We start from the raw sequence: 25,682 nt of genomic DNA on the forward strand, positions 1-25,682 counted from the left end.
AAAGCCAATGCAGGTTCTCCTCAAAGGGACAGTCTCTGCTCTGTAATTAATGGTGGAGGGGACTTTATCAGCCACCTGCCATGAGGAACCCACTCCTGACTCCTGACATGGCCTGTGGTCACAGCCAGCACCCTGGAGTGAGAACCCACTCTGGTGGGTTTCCCCTCCACCCCCAACAGCCCCAGGACCAGCACTGCTTGTCCTCCCATTGCTCCTCATCTGCATTTCACTCTGATGAGCCAGTTCTGCCTCCAGGACTCAGCCCACACTGCCACAGTCCAAGCAGAACAGAGCTGGAAAAGTTAATTTGTCCTAAAATGTACAGGGCCAAAAGAACAGTATTTCTTCTGGGTGTCTGATAAGTATAATTAAATCTGTAATTAGGCTGCTGTGTCAGCCCTACTCTGAGATTTCACCAACCTAACAGACAGGCAGGAGAACACCCAGCTCACTCTCATATGGGGATTTCAATTAGTGCTGTGAGAGGGCAATTTCTTCATCTGGGGAAGACTAAAAGAGGCCATGGCCAATTTCCTCAGCACCCTGGAAGGAGCAAACAATGGGAATTCTTGCTTTCTGCACTTCTGAGCCACCCTAAACCACGGTGTGTTCTTGCAGTGGGGAAGTTGCAGCGAGCTGGGTGAGCAGGCAGTGGCACAGGGTGGCTGCAGGCTGTGTGTGCCAGGTGACAGCGTGGATTGCATTAGGACACTGCTGGAGTTCCCACCTGCCAGGTCCACTGAGGGGAAACAGCTCCCCAGGCACACACTGTGCTGCAGTGCAGAGCACAGAGCACTCAGGAGCTGCCCTCGTGTTCTCCACGTGTTTTAACTGGCCAGCAAATGCACCAAGAGGTGTCAGAGCTCCTTCACCTGGGTGCACAACACCTTGCCCAGCAGAGCAGACAACTGGTGCCCAGGTCCTTTCTCAGCCAAAAATACTGGTTAAGAGCAAAGCTCAGCTAATAAATACATTTGTTGTAATTAAGAGGAAGACTGGGAGCCTCCCAGCAAAAGAATGTTTTCCTGCCAAGCTCTGCAGTTCCTAAGGACACCACTGAAACAGCACATGGAGAAGGGCTTTCCAGAGCAGTCACAGTAGGAGAAGAACTACATTAATAGAACTTAGTGGTGTAAAATAACCTTCCTCTCACCGCAGGGGGACTGGTTCCCTCTGATCTGAACCAGCCTCTCTTACCTCTTGGGAGATTTCAAGATGTTTCCTTGCAAAGTGCAAAGCTTGTTCGTGGCTCCCCAGCGAGACGTAGGCATTTCCCAGACTCCAGCAGGCTCTTCCTTCTCCCACCCTGCAGAACAGCAAACTGTCAGCCACAGAAACTCTGGGCAAAGCCCAGCAGCCCCTTCAGGGCCTCCCTGAGAGCGCTGCCAGCCACGCTCCTCGCTACGCTTTCATCTGCACAACGGTTCTACGAAGGAAAATGAAGTGTGTTGTACATCTTAAACTCCTCTCACTGAGGTCAGCAAGAGCTGGGGACGAACAGCAGCCTCAGGAGCAGGTCTGTGCCCACAGTGACACAGAACTAAGCAGTGTAGCAAGGACCCAAGGACAGTTTGGCTTCACTGGTGAGCACCTGCCCAAGAGGAGAAGCCGGAGCTCCTGTCCAGCTTCCACCTCACACAAGGGCTCCTCAACAGAGATGCACGAGAGGGAACACAACATTTGGTTCAACACGAGCCCAGAGCTGAACTGGTGAGAAGATGGCAAGGAGGGAATGTTGCAGGCTGAGTGCCAGCACTGCCCAGGGGGCACAGCTGAGACTGCCCCAAAGCCGAGTGAACACTGACCGGTGTCCACAAGGTCTCCAGGGCACTGCTCATTGTTTCCAGAAGCCAAGGAAAGCAGGTGGGTGTGGAACCTGCCCTGAGCAGCCCTGAGCCCCAGCCTGGCACCCCGGTGTCCCTGGAGGTCCAGCAGCTGTTTGCAGGAGCAGGCAGAGCCTCCTGCTCCCCAGAGCCTGCTGAGCTCTGCAAGCGAGCAGATGTGGGGGGAGAAGGGATAAAAAAAGCACCTGGGGGCGCGGGGGGAGGTTCAGCATGACTGCAACTCCCTTTTCAGAGGTTTGGGCGGGTTGATCAGCATCTCAACGTTTTTCTTGTCACCCTGTTCAATACCTTCTGCTCACAGGGTGTGTTCCCAGGAACGCAGGAGCCCACAGGCCTGCACCCCCACACAGCATGAATCACCCTTGGGTGGGATTGTACTTTCTCTGAGCAGATACTGCCCGGGTGGTGGCACAGCTCTCCCATCCTGATGTCCCTGCTCCATCTAGTGGAGGACACCCAGCTTCCAAGAGAATTCAGCATAACGCTGAAAAGTCACTTCAGCTGCAAGAAGGCTCAGGATCACAGAGTATCCAGCAAAAAGGAACCAACTCCTCATAAAAAAATATGTATTTTTTTTTCTTTTTAAAAAGTAAGAGGCCAAGCCTCCAAATAAGGAGGGACGAGGCTGAGAAACAAAATACATCATCTCCACATCCTCTGTGGAACAGCATTTGTTTCTACACAGAAGTTTCCAGCATTAACCCAGAGCAACAGGAGAAAGTGGCACACATTTATGCCCTAAGCACACAGTTTCTAAGGAAGACACAATGCTTGTGGACCTGAGGGAGCTTTAGAGAGGCCATTCTGGGGTAACAGCAGTAGCCACGTGGCAAAGCCCTGAACACGATGCATTTTCTTGAAGTACCTCTTCTTACAGATCTCAGCCCACACAGACACAGCATCAAGGGCACAACCTCCAAGTTTGAATGACATGATAAAGGTGTCAATCATGTCATGTTTCTGACAGATGACTGGACCATGGCTTGGGTTTTGAGAGATTTCTAATGACTGTCACGAACACACATCACTGTTTAACCCCAGCAACAGCAAACAGTAAGCCAGGGAAGGGTCAGTGCTCTGCACCCAGCACAGACCCCCTTCCCTGAGGCACTCCTTTACCTGTCCCCCAGCTCCTGTGCTATCACCAGGTGCTTTAGGTGGTACTCGATGGCTCTTTCGTAGTCCTGAAGCAGCGTGCACGTGTTTCCGAGGCTGTAGCAAGCCTGGGCTTCTACTGCTTGGTCTTTGAGCTGCCTGGAGAGCTGGAGCGTTTTCCTGCAGGGAACAGGTGGCAATGAAGAGACCTGGTCACTGCAAGGTGACAGGGAAGTCCCCTCTTTGGCAGGGAGGTTCCCCCTTTGGCACACGCTGTGCTGATGCCTGTGAGGTGGATGTATCACATCACCCCCCACTGCTGAGCACCACACGTGCCACTGGCCTCCAGATCCCTTGTCACAACTCCCCCCTGAGCTTAGGAATTCACTGCAACAGGCCAAGACTCCCAGGGCAAGAGGAACAGGTCGAGATTTCCCCGGCACTTACTTGTAGTACTCGGCAGCGATGTCGAACCTGCCGAGGAAGATGTGAGCGTTGCCCAGGTTGCTGTAGGCTCTGCGCTCAGCTGCCTTGTCCCCAAACTCCTTGGCAATGGCCAGGCGCTGCAGCAGACATGGGGCAGTGGGCACAGGGGGCACTGACAGCTCTCTGTCCCACACCAGCCCCTCTGGGACATCAACATCCCAAAGCAATGGGCTTTGCAAAGCTCCCACCCAGCCAGGCCCTGCTGCCCCTGCCTGTCAGGGCTGGATGCAGCAGGAAATCTCTCCCTCTTTTGCAATTCGGCATCAGGAAAGGCCTTTGGAAAAGTTCCATCCCCATGCTGTCCCCACAGGACTTAAAACCCAGACAGAGCTGTGACAGGGCTGAATTTCCAGGGGGCTGAGCACGTTCCACTGCAAGGAAACTGATACTCAGTGAAACAGAAGTTAAATTGCATCTGAATTGGGGCAGGGGCTGTGTCACCTCACCCTCCTGTAAAGCTCTACAGAAAGTTGTTATGTTCTACAAGCAGCATTTATTCTTGATCAACAGCTCTTTCAGCAGCTTAATTAAATCCATGGCTTGCATTTATTAAAATCTAGACTGAGACAAATTAAGAGCAGAAAAAAAAAAAACCTTGCTAGACCCAGCTGCAATTTGCCCTTGGATACCTCCTTTGGTTTCCAAGCCAACAGCACCCTTCCCTCAAGCTGCTCATTAGGTGCTGATGGGGACTGGAGCAAGATTTGCTCAGTGTGAGTTACTACAACAGGGTTCACACAGGAGGGAGAAAAAAAGCTGCTGGGGGAAACATCTCCCTGTGCTTGGTGGGGTGTGGTGAGTAGGAAAAGCTGCTCCCACAGCCCCCCTGAGGCCAGCAAGGCAGGCAAAGGTCTCCTACCTCCTTGTGGAAGGCTATGGCTTCACTGAAGTTGCCAAGTAAGTACTGGGTGTTGCCCAGGTTGCCGTAAGCTCGGCCCTGAGCAGCTCTGTCCCCCAGCTCCTTCACCAGGGACAGGTTCCTCCTGCAAGACACCAGAGCAGAAGGGCCAGTGAGACACAGCCAGTGCCCTGCAGGGGACACAGCCAGGAAACCTGCACAGAAAGGAAGGAGAGCCAACCTGGAGAAGGTATTTCCCTCCCAACCACCTGTGCTGGGGGCAGGAGAGGCTGGTGACCCGTGCCAGGGCAGCTCTGGGAGCTTGTGCCAAGACAGGGCTGCAAGTCCCTGCTGCTCCCTCTGCTCAGAATTCCTGGTGCAGGAACCACCCCAGTGCTCAAACAGAGATCCCACATTAAATAAGAAATGGTCTCTTCACTGCACAGGGCAGAACCAGGGGCACAGGAGGAAGGAGATCACCTGGAGCAGGACAGGTAAACACCTGGAGAGAGGGGCAGGATCCACAGTCCCACAGCAGAGCTCCTCTCTGGGCTCTTCCCAGCATTTCTTTCCCTTGTTTTTCCCCTTTTACACACACAGCACACAGAGCACTCACAGATTTACCCACTGGCTGTGCTACATGCACCACTCCTTGGAAAAAAGAGTGGTGAGCTATTTATAGGCACTATCACATCCTCAGATATGAGGAGATGGATATAAGCTCTTGTCTCTCTCTTCATTTAAAAAGCCTGCTTAAAAAAACCTGCGTCATAAAAGCAGAACAAGGAGAAAAACACAAACCCAAAAGCCTGGTGACAACCTTCCTGCATGGGACATCACAGGGATCTCTGAAACTATTTAGGAAAAGGAAGGATGTTGCAAACAAGATAAAGAGAAGGACAAACAGGACTTCAAAGTGACTCTTCCCTTGGGTGACAGAGATGGAGGCACACAGGGATCCATCCTCCAGGAGGCCAGCAGAGAGCAGCAGGGGCTACAGGAGCCAACAGTTCAGCTTCCCAACACACACTGCTGAACTTCAGTGCATGATCATAATTCCAACCACAGTGAGTTTTACCAAGGCAATGCCAGGAGGAATTTTAGCTCAAATTTTGTAGAAGGCTCGTAGTCCTTTCCTCACCTTCCCTGAGATTAATTTGCCATCATTACTTGGCATCTCAGGGGAATATTCCTAATTCATTTCAACATGCAAATTCTCACTCAGGGGCCCCGTTCTCTGCAGGAGAAAGGGCTGGCCAAGCTTGGATACTTACTCATAATATTCTGAAGCTTTCTGCAGCGTCTCCTTGACTTCCTGAGGGAGGGAGCCTGGGTCCTGGGCCATGTTCCACGATAAGTGCTTTCCCTTGGCATGGTAAACATTTCCTATATTATAGAGTGCTCTGGCTTCACCCACCTGAAAGGAGGAAGGACAGGAAACAGCAAGATATTACACTTTACATCCCAGCACGGGCCTTTCCACTGCTGGGCAGGGATGGTCAAAGCCAGGAGCCCACATTTCCCTCTCCTCATCTTCACCCTCCTGGCAGCTGTTACTGCCAGCACCACAAGAGCAGTGCTGGCAGCCAGAAGGGGAGAGCTTTCCCCTCCACCTCCACCAGATCACATTTACTGACTCGCAGGCAGATTGTTTATAAAGCCAGGAAACATTTCCTCTTGGATGCCACGAACCAATTACCTTGTCTCCCTGCTCCTGAGAAATGTCCAAGTGCCTCTGGCAGCAAACCACAGCTTCATCAAACTGCCCAAGGATTTTCAGGGTGTTCCCAAGGTTGCCACTCGCCTTGGCCTCTCCAATGCGGTCCCCGATGGTCCTACAAGGTGAGGGTGTTCAAGAGCTCACAGGTTTTTATTCACCAACTGCTGGAAGCAGAATTCCAGCTGCAGCAAGTGCTGTGTGGTACCTGCACCACATTCCAGGAGATCCCAGCACACCACCACCCCACAGCTGGAGACTTCACACAGGTCCCACAGCTCTGAAAGACAGATCCTTGTTCCCTGTTTTGCTGCCTCTAACGATTTCAGGTGTGCTCACCTGGGCACAGGAGAACTTGGCACTGCCCTGCTCTTGCTCCAAGCCCTCTCCTCACATCCATATCCCTTCCTCCACCTCCCTGCTCTGAAGGGAGCTGACCCATTCTTGTTGCCCCCAAGTTCTCCACAGGACAATCACCCTCAGGGCTGCTTTTGGGTGTGTATTTTGGGCAGATCCCCTCAGGCTGTTGGGTTCAGACCCCACAGAAGTTGCCCTGGCTCAAGGTTGTGCCTGATGAGGATGAAGGCAGGGGTCACTCACTCACCTGGCCAGGGTCAGGTCGTGTTTATGGTACTCCAGGGCCTTGGAATACTCCTTTAGGTAGAAATAGGCATTGCCCAGCTGGCTGTAGATGGCACTGAGAGTCTTCAGGTCCTCAGTCCCCACCTGCACTGCTGCTTCGAAGAAGGCTGCCCCAGCTTTGAAGTCCCCAGCCTTGCACAAGCGCTCTCCTTCCAGGGCCAGTTCCAGGCAGGATGCCTCCATTCTGCAAAAAAACAGGGACATCATTCCCAGAGGAGTTTAACTGCAGTGCTCCCACACTGCCCTGTGATGGTGACAAAGTTTGCTTCGTTGGACACCCATTTTCTCCTGGGCACCAGACACAGGAGCATCCAGATTGCACCTTCTAGGGAAGGTGCCCTTGGGAATGAGAGAGTCTTTAAGGTCCTTTTCCACCAAACCATCCTGTGATTCTATGATTTACAGACCACACCTGCAAGAGTGGCCTGTAAAGGCAGCCCAAGGTTCCAAGTAGAAATCTGGACAAGAAACTCAAGGCTCTTGGCTCCAAGACAGGGAATCATCACAAGAGTAACACGACATCTGTTTTCCTTCCAGAGGGTGCCACGTACCCAGGTACTCCCCACCTTCCTGCACCTCCTTCCCTGGGGTAACAGAGCCAAATTGTAACACATTTTTAATGGATAGCAGAGAAAACCCTGGACTGTGCAGAATTTCTTGGCTGAGCAGCTCCCAGCACTCGGTGTCTGCTTTTCATTAACTCTCCTGCTGTCACTTTTTCCACACATTAGCCCTCAGGCCAGCTTTCCTCCCATGTACTGCTGACACCTTTGGCAATGGCACACACCATGCTGCCAGGGGGAGCACTTTGTGAGCAGTGATACTGCTTCAAGAGAAAGGAAACACGCTCCTTTGAGAGCTCCACCAAGCCCTCTCTGAATTACAGCTGTCCCTGTTAGACCAGCATATCCAAAGCTCTCCAAAGGGACTCCCAAGCTTACACTGGAAATGTCCTGCCTGCTGCAAAATCGGCCCCTTCCTGAGGAGGATGGACACAGCCTGTTCCTGCTCCTCTATTCAGACACTTCTCTTTGCTCTTCTGGGTTTTTTCATTTCTGCTCAGTGTATTTTTAAAAGTCAACACCGCCAGGTCAAAGGTGGACATCTGCTGACAAAAAAAACCAGTTCTCTTGTCCAGGGGCTGAACAGCCACAGCCTGATGAAGGATAATAAAGGCCCAGAGTGGTTCCTGCTCTGTTCTCAGACAAAGAGCACTTGGAGGAAGTTCTTGGTACCCAGACCAAGAGAACAACTTGCCCAGCTGGCACCTCCTGGGGCACTTTCTTGGAGATGCTTCCCCCAAAGCCACCCAGGAGCCAAGGCCCAGCCCTGCAACTTGTACACCAAGGTTGAGGTGTGGAGGCCAAGCCCAACCTGCCCCATGTACCCCATCTGCAGGGCAGAATTCCTCCTGCCCCAGGTCTGTGCTCCCACATCTCCTGCCCAAACCCACAGCCAGCGCTTGCCTCCCCTTCCCGCAAGGGGCACAGGGAGATGCACGGAGGAAATACCAATCCCAACGCATTTTCCCTCCAAACAGGCAGAATGGTGCTTTTTCAGCTGCCAGGAAACAAAGCCAGGTCCTCTCTGAGCATAAACTGCCTGAAATCCAACCCCATTTGCTTGGCAATCTCCCTGCTGAGTCGGCTCCACACGGTTCCAAACTCCCAAGGCTTGGCAGCCCCACAGCCTCCTCCAGAGCAGGGCAGCCCATAAAGACTGTCCAAATAAAAAAAAATCAGCAAAAGAGATGGTTTCAGCCTCTCCCTCCCAACACACCTGTGACCTCTCCTGCCTCACTCTTCATTTGTCCCCCAAACCACCAAGGAACAAGAGACAAGGGGATTGTGAAGCTGCTCCCGTGAGCTCCCACCTCAAACTCCCACACAAATGTTTGATTCCAAGCTCACTGCAAGGCCCACATTTGAGTGGTTATTTTATTTACACAAGAAAGCTGCTTGTGGTGCCAGTGCAGCATCAGGCCCTGCCTCAACTTCTGCTTGATAGAGGAAATAAAAATATTAATACTAAAAATGCTTAACTTCTCTCTGCTGATCCTCTTGCTAGACCACAGGAAAAATTAGTAAGAATGAGCTTGGGGATCACACCAAACTTCCATCAGTCCCAAGGCACACCCATGGCTTGTAGATCACTAGAGTCATTTACTGCCATCATCAGGTATTGACGAGGCTTGGGGCTGAAGAAAGACAAGGAACACCTTGTACTCAAATCAGCAGGATTAACTTCAGGCAGCTTAGAGGAGATGAATCTTGGGAGGACCTGAAATGCAGCAACGAGCTGCTAACACAGGAATTAACGCTGGATTCCAGTTAGAAGATGGCAGAGACAGAAGCAAAATTTCAAACTGATTCCAGTTCAAATTTCAGCACAAACAAAACTCTTTTCCCTTACCCAGGTTCTCTTTGAGAAACTGAGTTCACCAACTGTAAACAGTCCAAAATCTGAGCTGGGGACCAATTTCCCTAATTCCTGGCGTTGCTGTGCAGCTTGGATCAAACTTCTGGTGTGATTTTAAACAGCTTGAAGTGAAGGTTCCCATTCCCACAGCGCCAAAACCCAATTACACACTCCGAGGGTGGCATCTCGCTCGGGCCGCGTTTGCCACGTCCCAAAGTGAATGTTGTGCCCTGGAACCCACACTCTGATCCACTCACACACACTCACACTCCCTGGGTGCTTTCCCGGTGTTCCCATAGTAACTGCTCAGGCACAAGGCAGTGCCACGACCTTCCAGCTCACACAGCCCTTAATTAAAATCTGTTTGTCCTTGAACAGGCTGCTCTGCGGAGTATCTGACTTATCTAATTAACATCACTGCTCGGATTGGGACCTGAGCAAACAAGGGGAAGGGACGGGGAGCTTTTTTCCCTGCATCACACTCTGCCGAGCCTTTGCTGCCTCCTAAAGGGACAACAGGCAAGGATGGCAGCTATTTATAGGAACACAGCCCACTTGTAAAACCCACCTGCCCTTCCCACACAGCCAGAGCTACTCTGGGAAGCACCTCTGCCTGCAGTTCAATCATTTCAGGCTTAAAAGCACTCAGGAACAACGCCCAGGGCAGAGGAATCAACTAAAGGTCAATGAACAAACTCAAGCACACTAAAGCTTCGCTTTAAAAAGCTTCCAGAGGCCACAGATCAACTGCCCATTAAAAAAACTGGCTAAAAGGGTGAACCTGAACCACCCTGGCAGGCCAGCAAAGGGGAAACACTCAGTGAGGAAACACTGCAGAGGGTCCAAGCCCTCTCTTACCTCTTCTTCTGCAGGCTGTGCATTTCCTGAGCATAAACCCAGAGCTCCAAACCCACTGGCAGAAGGAAGCAGTGGGGCTGAGGTCTGCTTGGAACAATTTTGCAGGCAGGCAGGATCCAAGCTTTGGAAGATGCTGATGGCATCTTCACATCTATGCAATGTGAACTGCTCTCCAGCTTTCAACTGGTCTCCAATTTTCACTTCATCAGAAAGCAGTGTCTTCTTTCCTCTTAGAAATCCAACATCTTTGATCCACTGTTGCAGCAGATAGGTGAGTTCACAGCCAAATTCCAAGAACAGTATCTTGGTTCATTCACGTATTTTCAGCACTGCCCAAGAAAAAGGTTCCTAGAAGAGGCTTCAAGATGATCACAGGCAAGCAGTTCCCTCCTTTCTGGATTGGTCTCTTCCCAAAGCACTTTTCCTTTGGGTTCCATCAGCTATTCCTGCTGGTGCCTCTTTGCTCCAGGAGCAAGAAGGGCTCCTGCTGCTACAAACCTGTCCTTGTCAGGTGAGGAGCTCAGGGCTCCTCCTAAAGAAGGTCACCTTTGGGCACAGCACTTACTAATCCATCAGTCCCCAAAGAGGCCTCATCCATCTGCCACCCAGGGAGCTTTGGGAGTTCCAGGAATGATCCCAGCAGTCCTCAGACTGGGGAAAAGCAGGAGAAGGTAGATCCCACCTTGCCCATGTAAATGGGCTCCAAAACCATCCCTGTGGCACAACCTGCTGCCTTCCCAGCCCTGGGGTAGGAAGATTGTCCTCTGCTGACACACAGGCAACACGCCCGGGCCTGGATCACCTCAGCAAGCGCCTGCTGCTCAGGTGTCAATACCAGGAAAGAAGATTCCAGTTGTCCCAAGTCAGCAGATCACCAGGACAGGCTGGAGGAGCTGGGCTTGGCCACCTGGTGCAGTTCAGAAGAGACACTGCAGAACACAAGCTGCTCATCCACAGCTGAGACACTGGGGCTCCTCAACACGGTCCTCCCACCACACTCAGCCTTTTCACCCCCAGCACAGCAAAAAAGCAGTAAAAGGCCAAATATAAACCCAATGTTTGGCCACAAACATTGGAATTCTGCCAGGGGGATGGGTAAGAGGCACAACACTGGCAGATGACTCGGTCCCCATCAATGCAACAGCTGGGACTCTCCAACCTGGGAATGGATGTTGTTTGGGACACTCAGGAGGCAGAAAGGGGTGACCTCCCACCATGAGGTGAGAGGAGGAAATCTCTTCCCAATCCAACACAGGGCAGGGCCTCCTTTCCCTCCCTCCCTCCTCCTTAACTTCCTTTTGAAAGGATAACTGTTTGAAGGCAGAAAACGCTGAGAATGGGAAGAGCAGCTCCCGCCCTGAAGGAGCAGATTTGCCCAGGTCGTTGATCACTGTCAGACAGCAGCTAATGATGGGATGAAGCACAGATTGCCTTTTGGCTGCTGGCAAGCTCGCTGGAAGGATTAAAGAGCAGAAATGTGCCTTCACAAAAGGGGCACAAGGAAAAGACAAAGACTCTCACACATCAAGGGTTTTAAACAACAATTTGGAGAAGGCAGGGAGGGCCTGGGGATGCCAAGGACACTGCCAAGGGAGAAACAAAGGCAACAGCACAAGGTGTTACCAGTGCCATTAACAATCATCACCGTGACTGCTGTCCAAGCACTCTAATTAGGATTTGTGTGATGATACAGGTCCCCAGAGGGGGAACACCACTAAAGAGGTGAGTACAAAAGCGTGGAGCCACAGCCAGACCTCCCAACACCCTGCTCTCCCTTGCCAAACATTCCAAGAAAATAACACTGCATGGACAACATCACAGCCTGTTAGGCTGGAAAACAACTGGGCAGGCTGCATTCAGCCAAGAGCTGTTGTGCAGGATGGTGGGATGTGCACTGACCCCAAGCTCCCACCTCTCAGCCCTGCTCCACTCCAGGTAGGTGGAAAAAGAAGGGCAAGAGAACCTCATCATCCCAGCAAGGTGAAACTGCCTTCAAAAAAAAAAAAAAAAAAAGGGGAGGAAAGGAAAGATATTTATAGATATTTAATTCATATTAGTGGGGGTGACTGCAAAACTCATTCCCAATCACAGCTGCTGTAGTTCTAAAGTCAGGAATAAAGCCCAAACTTTTAGACAGAAGGTAAGGTAGGGAAAAAAAACACATCAGAAACATCAACAGTAGTAAAAAATCCCTCTTAGTAGATCTATTGATACGAATCAGTGAAGCAACAGATTTTAGCATCTTACTTACAATTTTAGCATCTCGCTCGCTGATAAATCTAATTCAGTTTTATTCAAAAATAAATGTCATTTTAGAGCACTGATGACAGGGGCAATTAAACATTTTTTCCCCCGACCAAAAAGGAATCACGTTTACCAGGTGTTCAGTGGAAATGCATATTCACTGGTTTAACTAACTAAATATGCATTTAAATAATTACTTTCTTCAAGGACCTGCTGCAAGTTAATCAAGCTGGGAATTATTCCCCTTCAGCAATTTCCTTTTCCAGCCCTCACTCAGCTCCTGCACCTGAGCTGATGATTCTGAACCACCAGGTAACACAGCCAGGGCAGGGCTGTTCAAACCCCCTCAGGGGTCACAAAAGAAGGAATTCACAGCCCACAGGAACCAGCTCAGCTTCCCCTGGGCCAAAGCCCATCCTGCTGACAACGGGTCCGAATGTTTTCCTGGGCTTGCCCACACCAGGAAAGCTGGCCCAGAATCACAGGGTAAATTTATTCACGGTGAGCTGATATCCTTTTTAGCCTCGGGCCAGCACAGCAAGCCAGACTGAGCTGCTCTTCTCTGCCAGGGGCACTCTCATAGTGGTGTTTAGGGCAGTGTCTCTCTGCTTACTCTGCCCCAGGCAGGGTCCTCACTGCTCATCAAGTGACACTTTCCTCACCCCAGCCTGGGCACTCACATCATTCTCTCACCAACACATCCACACCTGGCTCTCTCTCCCCTCTCGCTCACGAATGAGAAGCTTCAATCTCTGAGAAGAAAATCTTATTACTCGTCCCTAAATACACAGATTTTCAACTTCCTACCATTAAATATCATCACTGCCACAACACCACACCTTCCAATCGATCTCCAACCATTACTCCATACTCATCCTCCCCTGTGCTGCTCCATATCATCAACATGCCCAGTAGCAAGCTGGGAGGGGACTAATGAAAATACTCAATGAATGATCTCCCTCCCCAGCCCAGCTGTGGTGCAGCGTGCCCAGCAGTGCCCTGTGCCAGCTCTGCCCCCCCTGCCCTCCCACCCCAGGTCCCCAGCACTGATCCCCTCCTGACAAGCAGCTTCCCTGCAAGGCACCCTATCAAACACGGGCTGGCAGGGAAGGGGACAGCCAAGTCAAGATATACACATGAAATCAGCCTGATGCAAACTACTTTTGGAAGTCTGAAACCAGCACACAGGAGCTGGTTCCCCCTCCAGTCAGAGGGCAGAACCCCTGGAACGCTCTCACCTACGAGTCACCTCATTAGTGAGGGGAAGGAAACAAACCTCCTGTTTTGTTTGGAGAGGAAGAGGCCAAAGATGAAGCTGTGAATGCTGCACTCTGCCCTCCCCTGCTCCTGAACTGGGTTCAAGTGCCTGGGTCACTTTCACATCTGTGCAGCTCGGGGTCACCAGCACATCTGGAGGGGAGAAGGTTTCCCCTCCACCCACTTTCACTGGTAGGAGCAGTGCAGAGAGTCCTCTTCGGTGACCCCTGAGCTGAAAATAAGAATATCCACACACAGTTATTGCTGCTGGGGAGGTGTTTGCTCAAGCTGGAGCTCCAGGGATTACCCACACGAAGCGATTTTTCACTGCAGTCTTTTGCTCAGGGCGTGAAACAGAGAATCCAGAGGGGAGAACTCCAGGGAGTTCTGGAAGCTGCTGGCTGTGTGTGCTGGCTCCAGATTTCCTCTTCCCCTCACTGAGGCAGCACCAGTGCTCACAGTAGTCATTTCAGCTAATTGCTATCTACCATTAGCTGCAGAGTACTTACAAGGGATTCAATTCCACTGCATATTTGCTAATAAATACCAAATGACAGCGAGGAAGACAGCTGTATTTAGCTGCATTTACCCTCTTATTAGCAGCACTGAATGAGACCCCATTTCAATGCATAAAGGCTCCAACAAGCTGCGTCATTGTCAGAAATTCAAATCCCAACTCCCCACCGCCTGCTTGAAAGCAAAAGTCATCCAGCATTCCCCTGCTTACACAACCTCTGTGGCTTTGATCCATGGGGATGTGGGCAATGGAAGGCAGATGGGAGTTATTTGCTGGTTTAGGAGCATTTTGTGAGGCAGCTCATGAGGATGAGTTGATGGGTGCAGTAACTTTTCAACCTAAGGACCCCAAAATATTTTGCAGAGGTGAGAGGGCAGCAATTCCCTCATTTTGTGAAAAGGCAGCTAAAGGCACTGGGGGCAAATTTTGCCTTGCTGTGAGTCAGCTGGAGGGAATGGAAAGGAACCCAGGAGCCCTTGGCTCCCAGCACCTCTTCCAGGTCCTCCCCCAGGAGTGCCAAGTGGAGCTGATCCATCAGGCAAGGGTGCTCACACAGCTCGTGCCACCAGCTCAGCATGATGCCAAACAATAACTGCAGATGCCTCCAACTCCAGGAGCTGAAGATGCTCTTGGCCTCTGGAAACCTGGAAGGATTGGGCTCTCAATAAATTATGCACAGGGAACAGTTATCCTGATTCCATGTACCAAACCCTTCCCACAAATGCAGCTGGACCCACAGGAAGAACAGAGAGCACAATGAAATTTTTCTGTGTCATCTGAGGAGTGAAATCTCTAAGAGGCAACGAGCACAAATTTCTGTCTTTGTGCTCCAAAATTACTCAAATATCAAAGGACCCTGATGGATGTAATTAACTTCCAGCACTTGAAAATGCTCAGACGAGATTAAGGTGCAAATGTGGATTTCATCTCATCCTGGTTAAGTTTCATTTGATAGCCAGTTTCAAAGCACTTAAATTATAAGATGCAAATACTTCCCAGGGTCTAAGGAAATTACGATTAAGGAGATACCGATTTGAAAATTAATTCATTAAAACATGTTCTGACTCCCAAATGAAAAAAAAAATTATTATAAATCCACCAAGCATATGAACTGATCAAGATTACTCTGAAGGGGGACTGAGTGAGGAGAACTTTGCTTTCAAGGAGGGTGAGAAGGAAACCTTCTGAAGAGCTTGGAACACAATTCCTTACCTCTGCCTGTCCCAGCTCCCTGCTCATGCCCAACCTCATCCCAACCCTCCTGCAGCAGCTGGAGGCTGCACACACTCCCCACACGCTGCCTCTTTCCTGCCCACAGACCCCTGCAAAGCGCTGATCACACCCAGGGGACAGCAAAGGCATCGTCATCGCCACGCAGCGCAAAAGGAAACGATGACAAAGTTCACACCAGGGTTTTTTCCACTGACTCCACAGCAACCTACAGCCAACTTGGTTCTGTTCCCTTCCTGTCTCATCTGCTTCCGTCTGCCCCAAGCCAAGTGTTGCAGTCCAAGAGAGAGGGGCCTTTGGGATCCATCAGAGAACTCACACCCTGATCCTGGGCCATCCAGGCTTTGGGCCAGGGAGATGCTGAGCGATCACAGCTCACCAAGAGGATTTTGAGAATGCTCTGCAGCACCAGCACTCACTCCTGAAAGGGGTGTGGATGTGACCTTAGTGACAGAACTAGACAACCCTCATCTTTCTAAAGAAGTCACTGGAAAGCAAATAGCAGGAACCAAACAAGTCCAGTGAATCCAAACAAGCAGCAGCTTCTTTTTCGAACGACAACTTGGTAAAGCCTGTGAGGAGGGTGACATCAAGCCAGAGCCCCTGACAGTTCCTTTCTTGGTGATTACAGCCCTCTGTGCCCAAAGCAGAGGAATTCACAGAGGTGCCTCTGCTGGGTCGCCCAGGGCACGTGGGCAGAGCTCGTGGCCAGGCTGAAGCGACGCCAGGCACTGGGACAGAGTGTTGTTGGCAAAGCTGCAGCAGAGCAGATTGCACCCATTCTACATTGTTTTTCTGCAGCTGTCTCTTGCTCTGAGGGCTGTTAAAAGCATTGTTGTGTTCTTCCTGAAAATTCCAGGGGTGCCAAAAATCAGACATCAGCCCAGAGCCACTCGTGGATTTAAGAGGCTGCCTCGGCCAACTGTGTGAGAGCTCACACAGGACACAGCCCTTTTCCCTGACATCCATGCAGCCACAGGGCATCCCTCTGGGTTTTGTAAAGATAATACTCCACATCTGTCTGAAAAACCAGGAAAGAGGCTCCCCAGGAGCTCAGATATCAGCCAGGTGTCCACTGCAGCCCTTGCCAGCATCTCTGTAAACTGTTCCTGCAGCTCCTCTGTGCAAAATCAGACTCAGCAGAGCAGCACCAGAAGTGCTTTTGGGTTCTCCACGGCGTTATGGAAAAATCTATGCATCCCATCAATCTGCAAGCGTGGCAGGATTCCCAGAAAGCCAAGCAGTTCCCATGCCAGGTGAGAATGACACACTCGGCTCATCCAAGGAGAGCAGCCCCACCGTCTCGCACCGGCTGTGGTGGGTGTTTGCTGCCCCTGCAGGGAACCCTGGAGCTCCAGCACCCTGCAGGCTGGTTCCCCTGCTTCCAGAGGATTGTGTGGCTGACTCCTCCACCACATTCTCCCGGATTTTTAGCACTTCCATGGGTAACATCCACCCTGGAAACGCTTGGCACGTCTGCACAAACCCGGTGCGGGGAGGCAAGTCCGGCTCCTCCCCACACCCCACGGCAGGTTTTGCTCCAACACTGTGGCATTCCTGCAGTTCAGTCAGTGTGTAAACAGCAGGAAAGCACACATTGTGATATGAGCATGCCATGGAGAGCAAAGCATGGTATGGTCCTTGCATCTGTGAAACGGGCTCTGGTCCTGTTCTTCCACAGGAGGAATTAATCTGTGTAAACATCGTGTTTCTCGGAGAGTCTTTTCAAATACAGCAAGAAGATTCCTCTCCACAGACCTGTTTTAGGTTTAGGGTAGCTCCTTCTTGCAGGTATTGCAGTGGCTTTATGAAGACCACAGGCTGATGCTCTGGAGCACTGGAGGAACTCACTGCTCCCCTCTTGCCTCACACTGGTGAGAGAAAGGATACAGCACCAGGATTACAGACCTGCCCAAATCCAGGGAGCTCATCTCTCCTGACAATTGAATAATGCAAGTCTCCAGGAAAAAAAAAAAAAAAAATCTCTGCTCCTGCAGAGAGACATCACCATCATCCAGTAGGGAAAGACAGACATGGCACAGCACCAGGCTGCACAGAGAAACGTGCTTTGGGAGCAGCAACAGGGAGGAGGAGACAGGTGACAAGACAGTTCTTACCTTAAGCCATAGGGGTGATGGGCTGGGAAAGCTGCTGCCAGGCAGGAACAGCACAACTTCCACACGGATTTCACGTGCTGGAAGAGCCTGCCTGTCTTAATCCAGGGCATTCTGGAGTGGCTGCATTTGTGCTGCACAAACATCCTCCAGGAACCTTTCAGGAGCAGTTACACCCTCCAACACGCACGGTTTTAATTGGGAATTCTTTTTTTTTTTTCCTCTTTGATTCCAGTCACATGTTCTGAGCTGTTACTTTTCTCTCCTCTGTGTGTATAGATAGCTGTATTCTCACAGTCTCCTGTCTGTGTGCCACGCTTGCCTCAGGCAAGCAGCTCCCAGAGCCGTCAGCCTCGACAAATGACTCAGTTCTGTTGGGAGCCAGGTCTGCAAAGCATCTCCTGCCTTGCCTTGCCTTTCCTTGCCAAGGCTGCTGCTCACACCGCTGCCCTGGGCTGGGCAGGTGAGCTCTGCCCTCTGCACGTGGCTGGAGTTAGAACCCGCTTCAGCAAGCCTGAAGGGAATCCAAGGCTGGGGAGAACCTCACCCAGGGTCCCTCAGAAAGAGATTTCCATGCCAGAAGAATCACCTGGCTCAGCGTGGGGAGCCGAGGGCAGGACACACCCCAGTTCTCTGCTCGCTCCTCATCCTTGTGCAAGATCTGATCTCACAGGTACCTGCAAAACTGGCATGGCTGATGACAACTTTCTGCCACAAACACTGATGCCAAAGGGTGGTTTTAGTGAAGAAAACATACATTTTGCAGAGTGAGTTTTCCTTTTCTTCCAGGGCAGCAGAGGGAAAAAAATGGGTATTTTCAGCCCCTTTGTTATTAACCCCTTGGACAGCTGACCATGCTGACAAAGCTCCCTGTGGACCCCCCATCTCCTCAGAGCCTGTGGGCCCTGCTGGCACACTCAGTCTGCACTCCCTGCCTGCACATCCAAGGGATGAACACAGATAGAACAACAGCCTTCCCTCCTCCCAGGACCTGACCCAGGAAAGCACCAAACCACAGACATCCATCAACCATCCAGTTCGTGCTTGTAGTTTCCTGGATTACTGCCCTGATGGAAGCAGTTCATGCAAGAGCTGGCCAAGGGCTGTGGCCTTGAAATTCTGGGCACATCACAGTGAACTCATCTGTTTTATTATTTAGAGCCAGGCAGGAGCTCAGACACTCAGCTGAACTCAGAGACCAGGAAATGCCTCGAGGTATGAGTGGAGTATCACAATCCCAGGACACTCATCTGCCTTTGTGGATGTCAGTCCACACTCACTCTCCAGAAGGTGTTGGCACATGGGCTTCCCAAGCTGCTCCTTGCTTGGGGAAACCAGAAGGGCTTATTTGTCACAGGGGGGAAGAGAAACACACGTGGCTTTCGATGCTCCATATTTCCATTTGCCGAATTCATCTGCTGGTGGTTTGTATCCCTGCCTTCCTGCTGCAGAAAGCCTGGCTGATGAACAAGCTGATTCTGATGGGCCTCTGTGTTTTGCAGCAAAATGAAATCCCCAGAGCATTTTCTCCACACAGATCTCTGCAGATAGTTGCTGAAAAAGGGGCTGTTCCTGAGGCTGCACCAGCTGTGATGTGGTAACTGGAAGAGCATTGCTGGAGTCCAGTGATGACAAGATCCTCCTCAAAGCACTGGCAGCTCCTGCCCATCCCAAATGCTTCCTGCCTGACTGTAACAGATGTGTGGCTTTTTTTCCCCCCTCCATCTTTCACCACACCCCAAAGGCAGAGCACCCAGGAACTCCACTCACTTATGCAATTTAACTTGCAGGATTTTCTCCGTGTCCCTCTCTCCCTTCTTAAATTAAGTAAGGAAGTGCTGAAGGGAAGGAGAAGGAGCCAGGACATTCAGCTCCCAGCTTTGCCACCTCTCTTCTCTTTCACCCCGAAGACTCTACAATTTCCCCCCCTTGAAAAAAGGAACAATATTTCCCAGAAAGGCTGCAAGAAAATCCTGATGTTTACCAAGCAATCTGAACCCCTGGAAGGGATGTAATCCTGCCAGGATCCACTCAGCACAGCAATACAAACCAGGAGTAACAGGAATTAACAAATAGCCCAGAGAGATGAACATTAATCGGCACTTTCCAGGTCTCCTCAGGCATGAATGGATATTGCACAGATGGAGTGCACAAAGAGCCACCTCAACTCTGCATCCTGGATCCCAGCAGAAACCTGCCCCATAGTTAATTTGGGCTCGAGCTGCTCCAGAGCACAGAAAGTCACAGAATTTGCACCAAAATGCCCAGGAAGGTACCAGCAGAAATCACAGAATCAAAAAGGTTGGAAAAGACCTCCGAGATCATCAAGTCCAACCTCTGACCTAACACCACCTTGTCAACTAGACCGTGGATGGCACTGAGTGCCACTTCCAGTCTTTTCTTAAACACAAAAAAATGGCACCTGCTGTGAGCAAATACAGCCCAGTGCTCTGCAAAAATCACAGGAGGGATTTGATCAGGAAAGTCCTGGAAACACAGAACTGGGAAGCCACCTGGGACAGCAAACCCTCCATTCCATCTGTAAACACACGAGGCTGTGAAGCCTTGTTAATCAGCACCACACACACACACAGAGAAACCTCCTGCTTGTCCCAGCTGTGGGATGGAGCTTCCCCTTGGGAGCTCAGCACCAGGATGAATTCTTTGTGTTGCCCATGGCCAAGCTGGTCTCCCTGAGCAGACTCAGCAGCAGGAGTCCCTCCTCCCAGGCTCCCAGGGGCAGGAGAGCCCCAGAGAGGCTGCAAATCGAGGAGCTGCCCTGGGGATCCCATCACAGATCAGCAGCTGGTCCCACTTCCACAGCCAGCTCTGCCCAGCATCCAGCCAGGAACCGATTTCCCAGGAGCCAGCTCTGCTCCCTGGCAGCCAGAGCATGGGAGGGGAATGGAGCTGGATCCCCAGGGCAGCAGAGGAGCCCTGGCACACCATGTGTGTGTGCAGAGCTGCCTCCCAGGAGCACAGCAACAGCCTCATCTTCCCCGGCTCAGAGAGCAATCTGCAGCAGCAACCGAGGGATGGCTCCCAGCTCCAGCCATGCATTTTTTAAAAGCAGCTGCCAAAGACAAAACATCTGCTCCCAGGGCTCCAAATGAAATGGTTTCTACACTGAGTTGTGTTATTAGTGTAACAGAGGTGTTTTCCCCCCATTTCAAGCCATTTTAGAAGTCTTTCCCCTGCATTAGCCCCAAACTCCCAGGGAAGAGCCCCTCCAGCTGTTCCAGAGGGTGTAAATGGAAAGGTAACAGAAAAGCATGAAGGGAACCAAGCCAATCCAATATTCCCCTTCCAAAAAAATCCCTTCAGGTGTAGCAGGTGCACAGAGCTACTGATTTACACAGAAGGTGAAGGTTCTTCAGATATACCCTGTCTGATCTCCGAGCTGGAAAGGAAAGTCCTGTGGTTCCAGTGCTGGCATCCTTGGGCAAAATCCTCCTGCTGAAAGAAAACTGGGAATAGCAGATGATTTTTAAGCTATTTGCTCCTACCCTGTGATCAGACAGCAGCACTGCCTGCCAAGCCATTCATTCAGGGTTTGTGTTGCTGCTCCAGTGCCTGGGGACTTGCAGAGGGTCTTTTTATTCCTTCCACTGAATTAAGGATCCATAAGATGCCTCAGGACAGGCTTCCTTCCCCTTTCCCAGGTTTCAGTGGGACAGGGATGAATCAGGCACTTACAGGATCAGGCCACTGCACTGGCTTGGGTTTGGCTGCTCACTTTGAAGGCTCAGATTCAGTTCCAAAAAGAGCCTGTATTTGCTCCACTCCTGGTGGGAAGAGAGGTCATGGCTATTGCCCTTACCAGCCCTGTTAATTTTATCCTGGGAGAAGCCAGTTAAGTCACTTAAGTACAGGGTTGTGCTGCAAATTGCTCATTTAATATTGCCCTTGAAACTGCACTGTAATGATAATTTTTCACTTCCTTCCCTAGATAGTTGCATAACAATGCTGGGCATTGTTTAGAGAGCTCCAAACTAGAGGCAGCCTTGGCCCTTTCCCCTTCTCCTCACCAAGAACTTGTGACTTTCTGGCTGTGGGAGATTTTTTTGGCTTTTTTTTTTTTTTAATAGACTCTATCAGCTTATTACATCAAACACCAGACAGAGGTGACTCTGAATGTTAAGTAGCCTTCCAACAAAATTATTCCTACTTTTCTTTCATCAGAAAAAAAAATTAATAATCCCATTTACACCAGTTAAAACTAAGCCAGTTAGAAAGTCAGATCTGCCAAATAAAATTTCATTAAAAGTATCTTTAGGGAGGGAGCAGCTCAGTCAATGGAAAGCTTTCCCAACTGACAATAAATAGCCCGGGCTCAGAATTCCACAGCCCCACTTTGTGGTTGGGATGTGCAGCCTGAGTGCCCAGAGCAGGAGGAATTTGGGTTTCATGGTTTTGGCTGGCAGGGGGGTTTTAGACCAGGGAAGTGGCTTTGAACTCTGGAAGCTGGGCTGGCTGATCAGAGCAACACACAGAGCAGGACTGGAATGGGAGAGATGGGACACAGCACCAGGAGCACCTGAGCAGCAACTGGGAGATAAAACTGCTCTTAAAGCAGAACAGCATCTTCCATCCTGATGATTCTCATTTAACAAACCAAGTGATTCTGGTAGTCCCCATAAAAACATCCCCCTCCTATCTGCACAGCCAGCTGCAGATGTTTCCCTCCAAGCCTGAGGGCTGGATCAGGGAGGGAAGAAGCTGATTCCCCAGACTTTTACCAGCAGAGCCAATTTTAAACCTTTCTGCTCCTGGCTGTGACTTTGCTCATCCTCAAGGCACCACCAAGGCAAGGCTTCCCCTGTGGTTTATGTAACATATCAGGAATAAATCCAATGTCTGGGACACATCACTGAACTGGAGGAGGAGGGGAATGCCAACAGAGCTGTGCAGCCTGTTCCCATCTCCTTCACCCAGGAATTTCTACTCTCCCATCCCCTCCAAGTCTCTGCTATCATCACCAGAGCAGTCATGGTCCAGCTGCACTTGGCTCGAGAGAGGAACAGCCAAAGAGGATTTTAAAAATCCTTCTTCTCTAACAAATCAATTTCTCAACCTTCACAACACATTTTCATCCTCTCTGGTGTAATAAGCACAGTCCCCCTAACTTTGAAAATAAGGGGAAGCAGATTCCTAAGTGGCTACATCCTCCAGGAAAAGAGAAATTCATGACATGAGAGCTTCACGTGGCACAAGCAGGTCATGCTGCAGACACCAGCCAAGGCTCTGACCAGACCTGGAGCCAGCAGGAGCCTGAAGGGGACCCAGCACACATGGAGTGAACCTCCCCACCCAGCTCTGTGCTCAGCCAGGCTCTGGTGTGATCAATAGATTATTAATATTTATCTCACAGGGAACTGGTGCCCTCAGGCAACACACACATGAGTCAAACTTATTTAAACTTCAGTTGACTCGGGAGAGAACTCCACAGAAGCCACAGACACGTGGCCAGCACACAGAGTTCCCTTTCTACTCTGCTTGGCACAAGCTCCTTGTACAACACACGGAATTTTGGGATAAAGCATCCACAGGGACAGCTCTCACCCGGGAGAGGCACAGCAAGCAGGAGGTCTGGCAGAGCTTCAGTCAGTGAGGTGCAAGTCAGCACAGGGAAGAGGCAGGGAATCACCTCAGCTCCATTCCCACCTGCACCTACAAGTCCAATTAACACCCTGAAGCCACGACTGTTTGTGTTGCAGCAGCACCCACAGGGCACAGGAGGATCACACTCTAGAGGCACGAGGCACATCCCTACCCAGAGGGAACAGGGACAGAGCTTCTCCCCCCACCATCCCAACGAGGGGAAACACAGAAACACCAAAAAGGATGCCCGAGCTCCTGGGGAAACCTGAAAAAGCAGCCAGGCACTGACTGACTCCAAACCCGAGGTCTGAGCAAGGGTCTCATGAATTTGCTCTCCCTGCTGTGGTAGAGATTAAATGTCCTGCTTGGCTCCACCTTGGCCTTGACCACAACGTTGGGATTGACCAGATGACTCACAGATGCTGAATGTACAAGTGAGTCGTTCAACATGTCCCAAAAAGAGATGTCAGCACAACCAGCACTGCCAACACCGCCTGCTAAGCTATCATGTAATTTTTTGCTCAGGCCACCTATTATGCAGCACAGCTATTTTAGAAATGGTTGCCCTGTTTTTCACATCCTTCTGCAGTCAGGCTCCATCAGGCAGGGGCCTGCAGAAATAAAATTGGAATCTTTCTCTGAACCAGCTTTCTCCAATGTAATAATTGAGCAATTTCAGCTTTGATCCATGGAGAAAAGAGAGGCAAAATGTCTGGTAGTGCACCTGAGCCCTTTCCCAATCCCATAGAAGAAGCTAATAGCATTTTCCCAAAACTAGCACTGCTGCTGGTGCTAATTTTCACCTCTGGGGCAGATACCATTAAATACCACCTCCTGGAAACAGGAGAGCTTTTAGTATTATACAGAGTCCAGACCTAAAAAGTCGTGAAAGTTTCCAAGAACTAGCAGCATGGAAATATCAGAATATTTCATGTTATGATCCCTTGGAACCACTCCAGAGGAAGGTTGACCCCAATGGTGGATTTTCTCTCTAATTTTCTCTGCAAAAACCAGTTCATTCTGCCTTAACCACCACGCTGAGTTGTTCCCTCACTCACTGCCTTCCGTGTCAGAAGGCCAAGCAATTCCTGCCTGCCAGTTTTCCCATCAGAGCAGGAGGAAGATGCCTCCTCTCAGAGCACTCTCTAATTGCCTGCTGCACATTCAGGTCAGGTCCTCGCTGTGGTGACACTAATGAGCGAGATGGAGACTGTTTATGACACAATCAAGAAAAGTTTCCAAACATTACAAAAGCCAACAGGGATATTGAAAACACAGAGACTGCAAGAAAACAGAGAAGGGAAAGGAAGGAACAAGGTGTGCTTTTATCTGAGTTCTCATGCCAGATTAATACATTTCTGGACCGACTGCAGCCTCATCTGCTGTTCTTTCTGTGGGGATCAATAATGTCTCCGTGATGCCAATGCAGTTCAGTGATGGCTTGCCCAGGACATGCCCATGTGTCCCTCCCACACCCAGAAGCCTCCAGAGAGGCCTCATAAAGCAAAGGGCCAAATCCAGCAGAGCTCTGTGAACACTGCTGGACTGGGCCCTGGAACTCTCAGGAATGACAGTCCAGGGTTTGCAGTTCTTACACCTGAGTCAATGTTCCCAGAAAACAAACAAACAAACAAAATAAAAAATCAAACAAACCAACCAACCAAACAAAAAACCCAGGCTTTGATAGCAGTCACCACGGCTTTACCACCCAAACTGTCACCTGAGATTCCACCTGTCATCCAGACGTGCCTACCAGATGGAATTCAGAGTCATTTACTTCAACCCAGAAGTTTCAACACTGCAATGCAAGTGGAGTTAAGAAACTCTCAGCGTAGTTCACAGCGCTGTAAGGACACAGAGGCTCCACCAACACCTATTTTCAAGGCCTGAAAAGCACAGCAGGGACTTCCAACACCACACACCCTGCCACAGCCACCCAGATAAGCCACAGGAGAGGTGCCTCCCCTTTCTCTTCTCTTTTCCTTCCCTCACAGCTGGTAGCAGAGTTCACTGTGCTGGACAGGCACGTGTTAGCAGGACTCAGCCCCACACTAGAATTTCCTTCACAGAAAGGACCAAAATCTAGTCCTCAATAAGTTTCCAAGCAAAACAAAAGAGAGAAGGAAAGAAAAAGCCTCAGTCAGATTAAAATCCAGCTCCACCAGAGTAGGTAGAGCAATGGTTTTTAACTCTGCATTCTCCTTTCATTTTCCCAGGAGTCGCTAAATAATACAACAAAACCAAGAAACACCTGCTGCCCTGATGAACCAACACCCACTAGCTGTGGGTGCTAATTATTGCAGAGCATGCAAAGAGAACTGATGAAAAGCTGCCGTAGTTCATACACTTCAAGAATTCTTGGCTTTTTTTACCCCTCGAGTCCAGCTACTGCATCACCTCCACTTGTGACTGCTAGAGGAGAAATAAAACACGAGGATCAACAGCACGAACAACAACGTGGTGAGGCCTCTTAAGTGACTCGTTTAGCCTTCTTTGCTTTCAGCCTTGAGAAGAATGGGCAAGACACGGCATTCCCGCGAACGCTAAACAGCCTGGAGCTATTTTCTTCCAGCCTTGTGCGAATTCCTGTAGCGCCCAGTTTTAAAGCCGAGACTCGGGAGCCTCCGCAGTGCGATCCCAGCCTCCCGTGTGAGCACCCAGCGCTGACCAGCGTTCAGCATCACCCTCCTTCAGCGGAGGAGCCGATCCCTCCAAGGACACCCACCGGGCACCCAACGCGAGCGGGAGCTGCCCCGGAGCGGTTTTTTTCCCCCCCGACTCCTCTGGGTTTGCTCCGGGCTGGATCCCCACGCGAGCAGCA

General features: G+C 50.6%; 1 protein-coding gene across 2 annotated transcripts in view; it reads right to left on the reverse strand.

Annotated features, from left to right (window-relative positions):
- GPSM1 (G protein signaling modulator 1) overlaps positions 1-25,682 on the reverse strand; it is a 64,504-nt gene that overhangs the window by 38,605 nt on the left and 217 nt on the right. Inside the window, exons 2-8 of one of the 2 annotated variants that reach the window (XM_050320014.1) lie at positions 6,585-6,806; positions 5,963-6,098; positions 5,538-5,680; positions 4,285-4,408; positions 3,387-3,502; positions 2,964-3,119; positions 1,198-1,306 (exon numbers count right to left, since the gene is read on the reverse strand). In XM_050320014.1, the coding sequence (XP_050175971.1) occupies positions 1,198-1,306; positions 2,964-3,119; positions 3,387-3,502; positions 4,285-4,408; positions 5,538-5,680; positions 5,963-6,098; positions 6,585-6,806 (1,006 nt within the window). The remainder of the gene's footprint in view (positions 1-1,197; positions 1,307-2,963; positions 3,120-3,386; positions 3,503-4,284; positions 4,409-5,537; positions 5,681-5,962; positions 6,099-6,584; positions 6,807-25,682) is intronic. The other variant, XM_050320015.1, reaches the window with a different exon arrangement.

This window comes from Myiozetetes cayanensis, unplaced genomic scaffold (assembly GCF_022539395.1).
Source record: "Myiozetetes cayanensis isolate MyiCay16 unplaced genomic scaffold, myiCay2020 scf23, whole genome shotgun sequence".
Classification (NCBI taxonomy): Eukaryota; Metazoa; Chordata; class Aves; order Passeriformes; family Tyrannidae; genus Myiozetetes; species Myiozetetes cayanensis.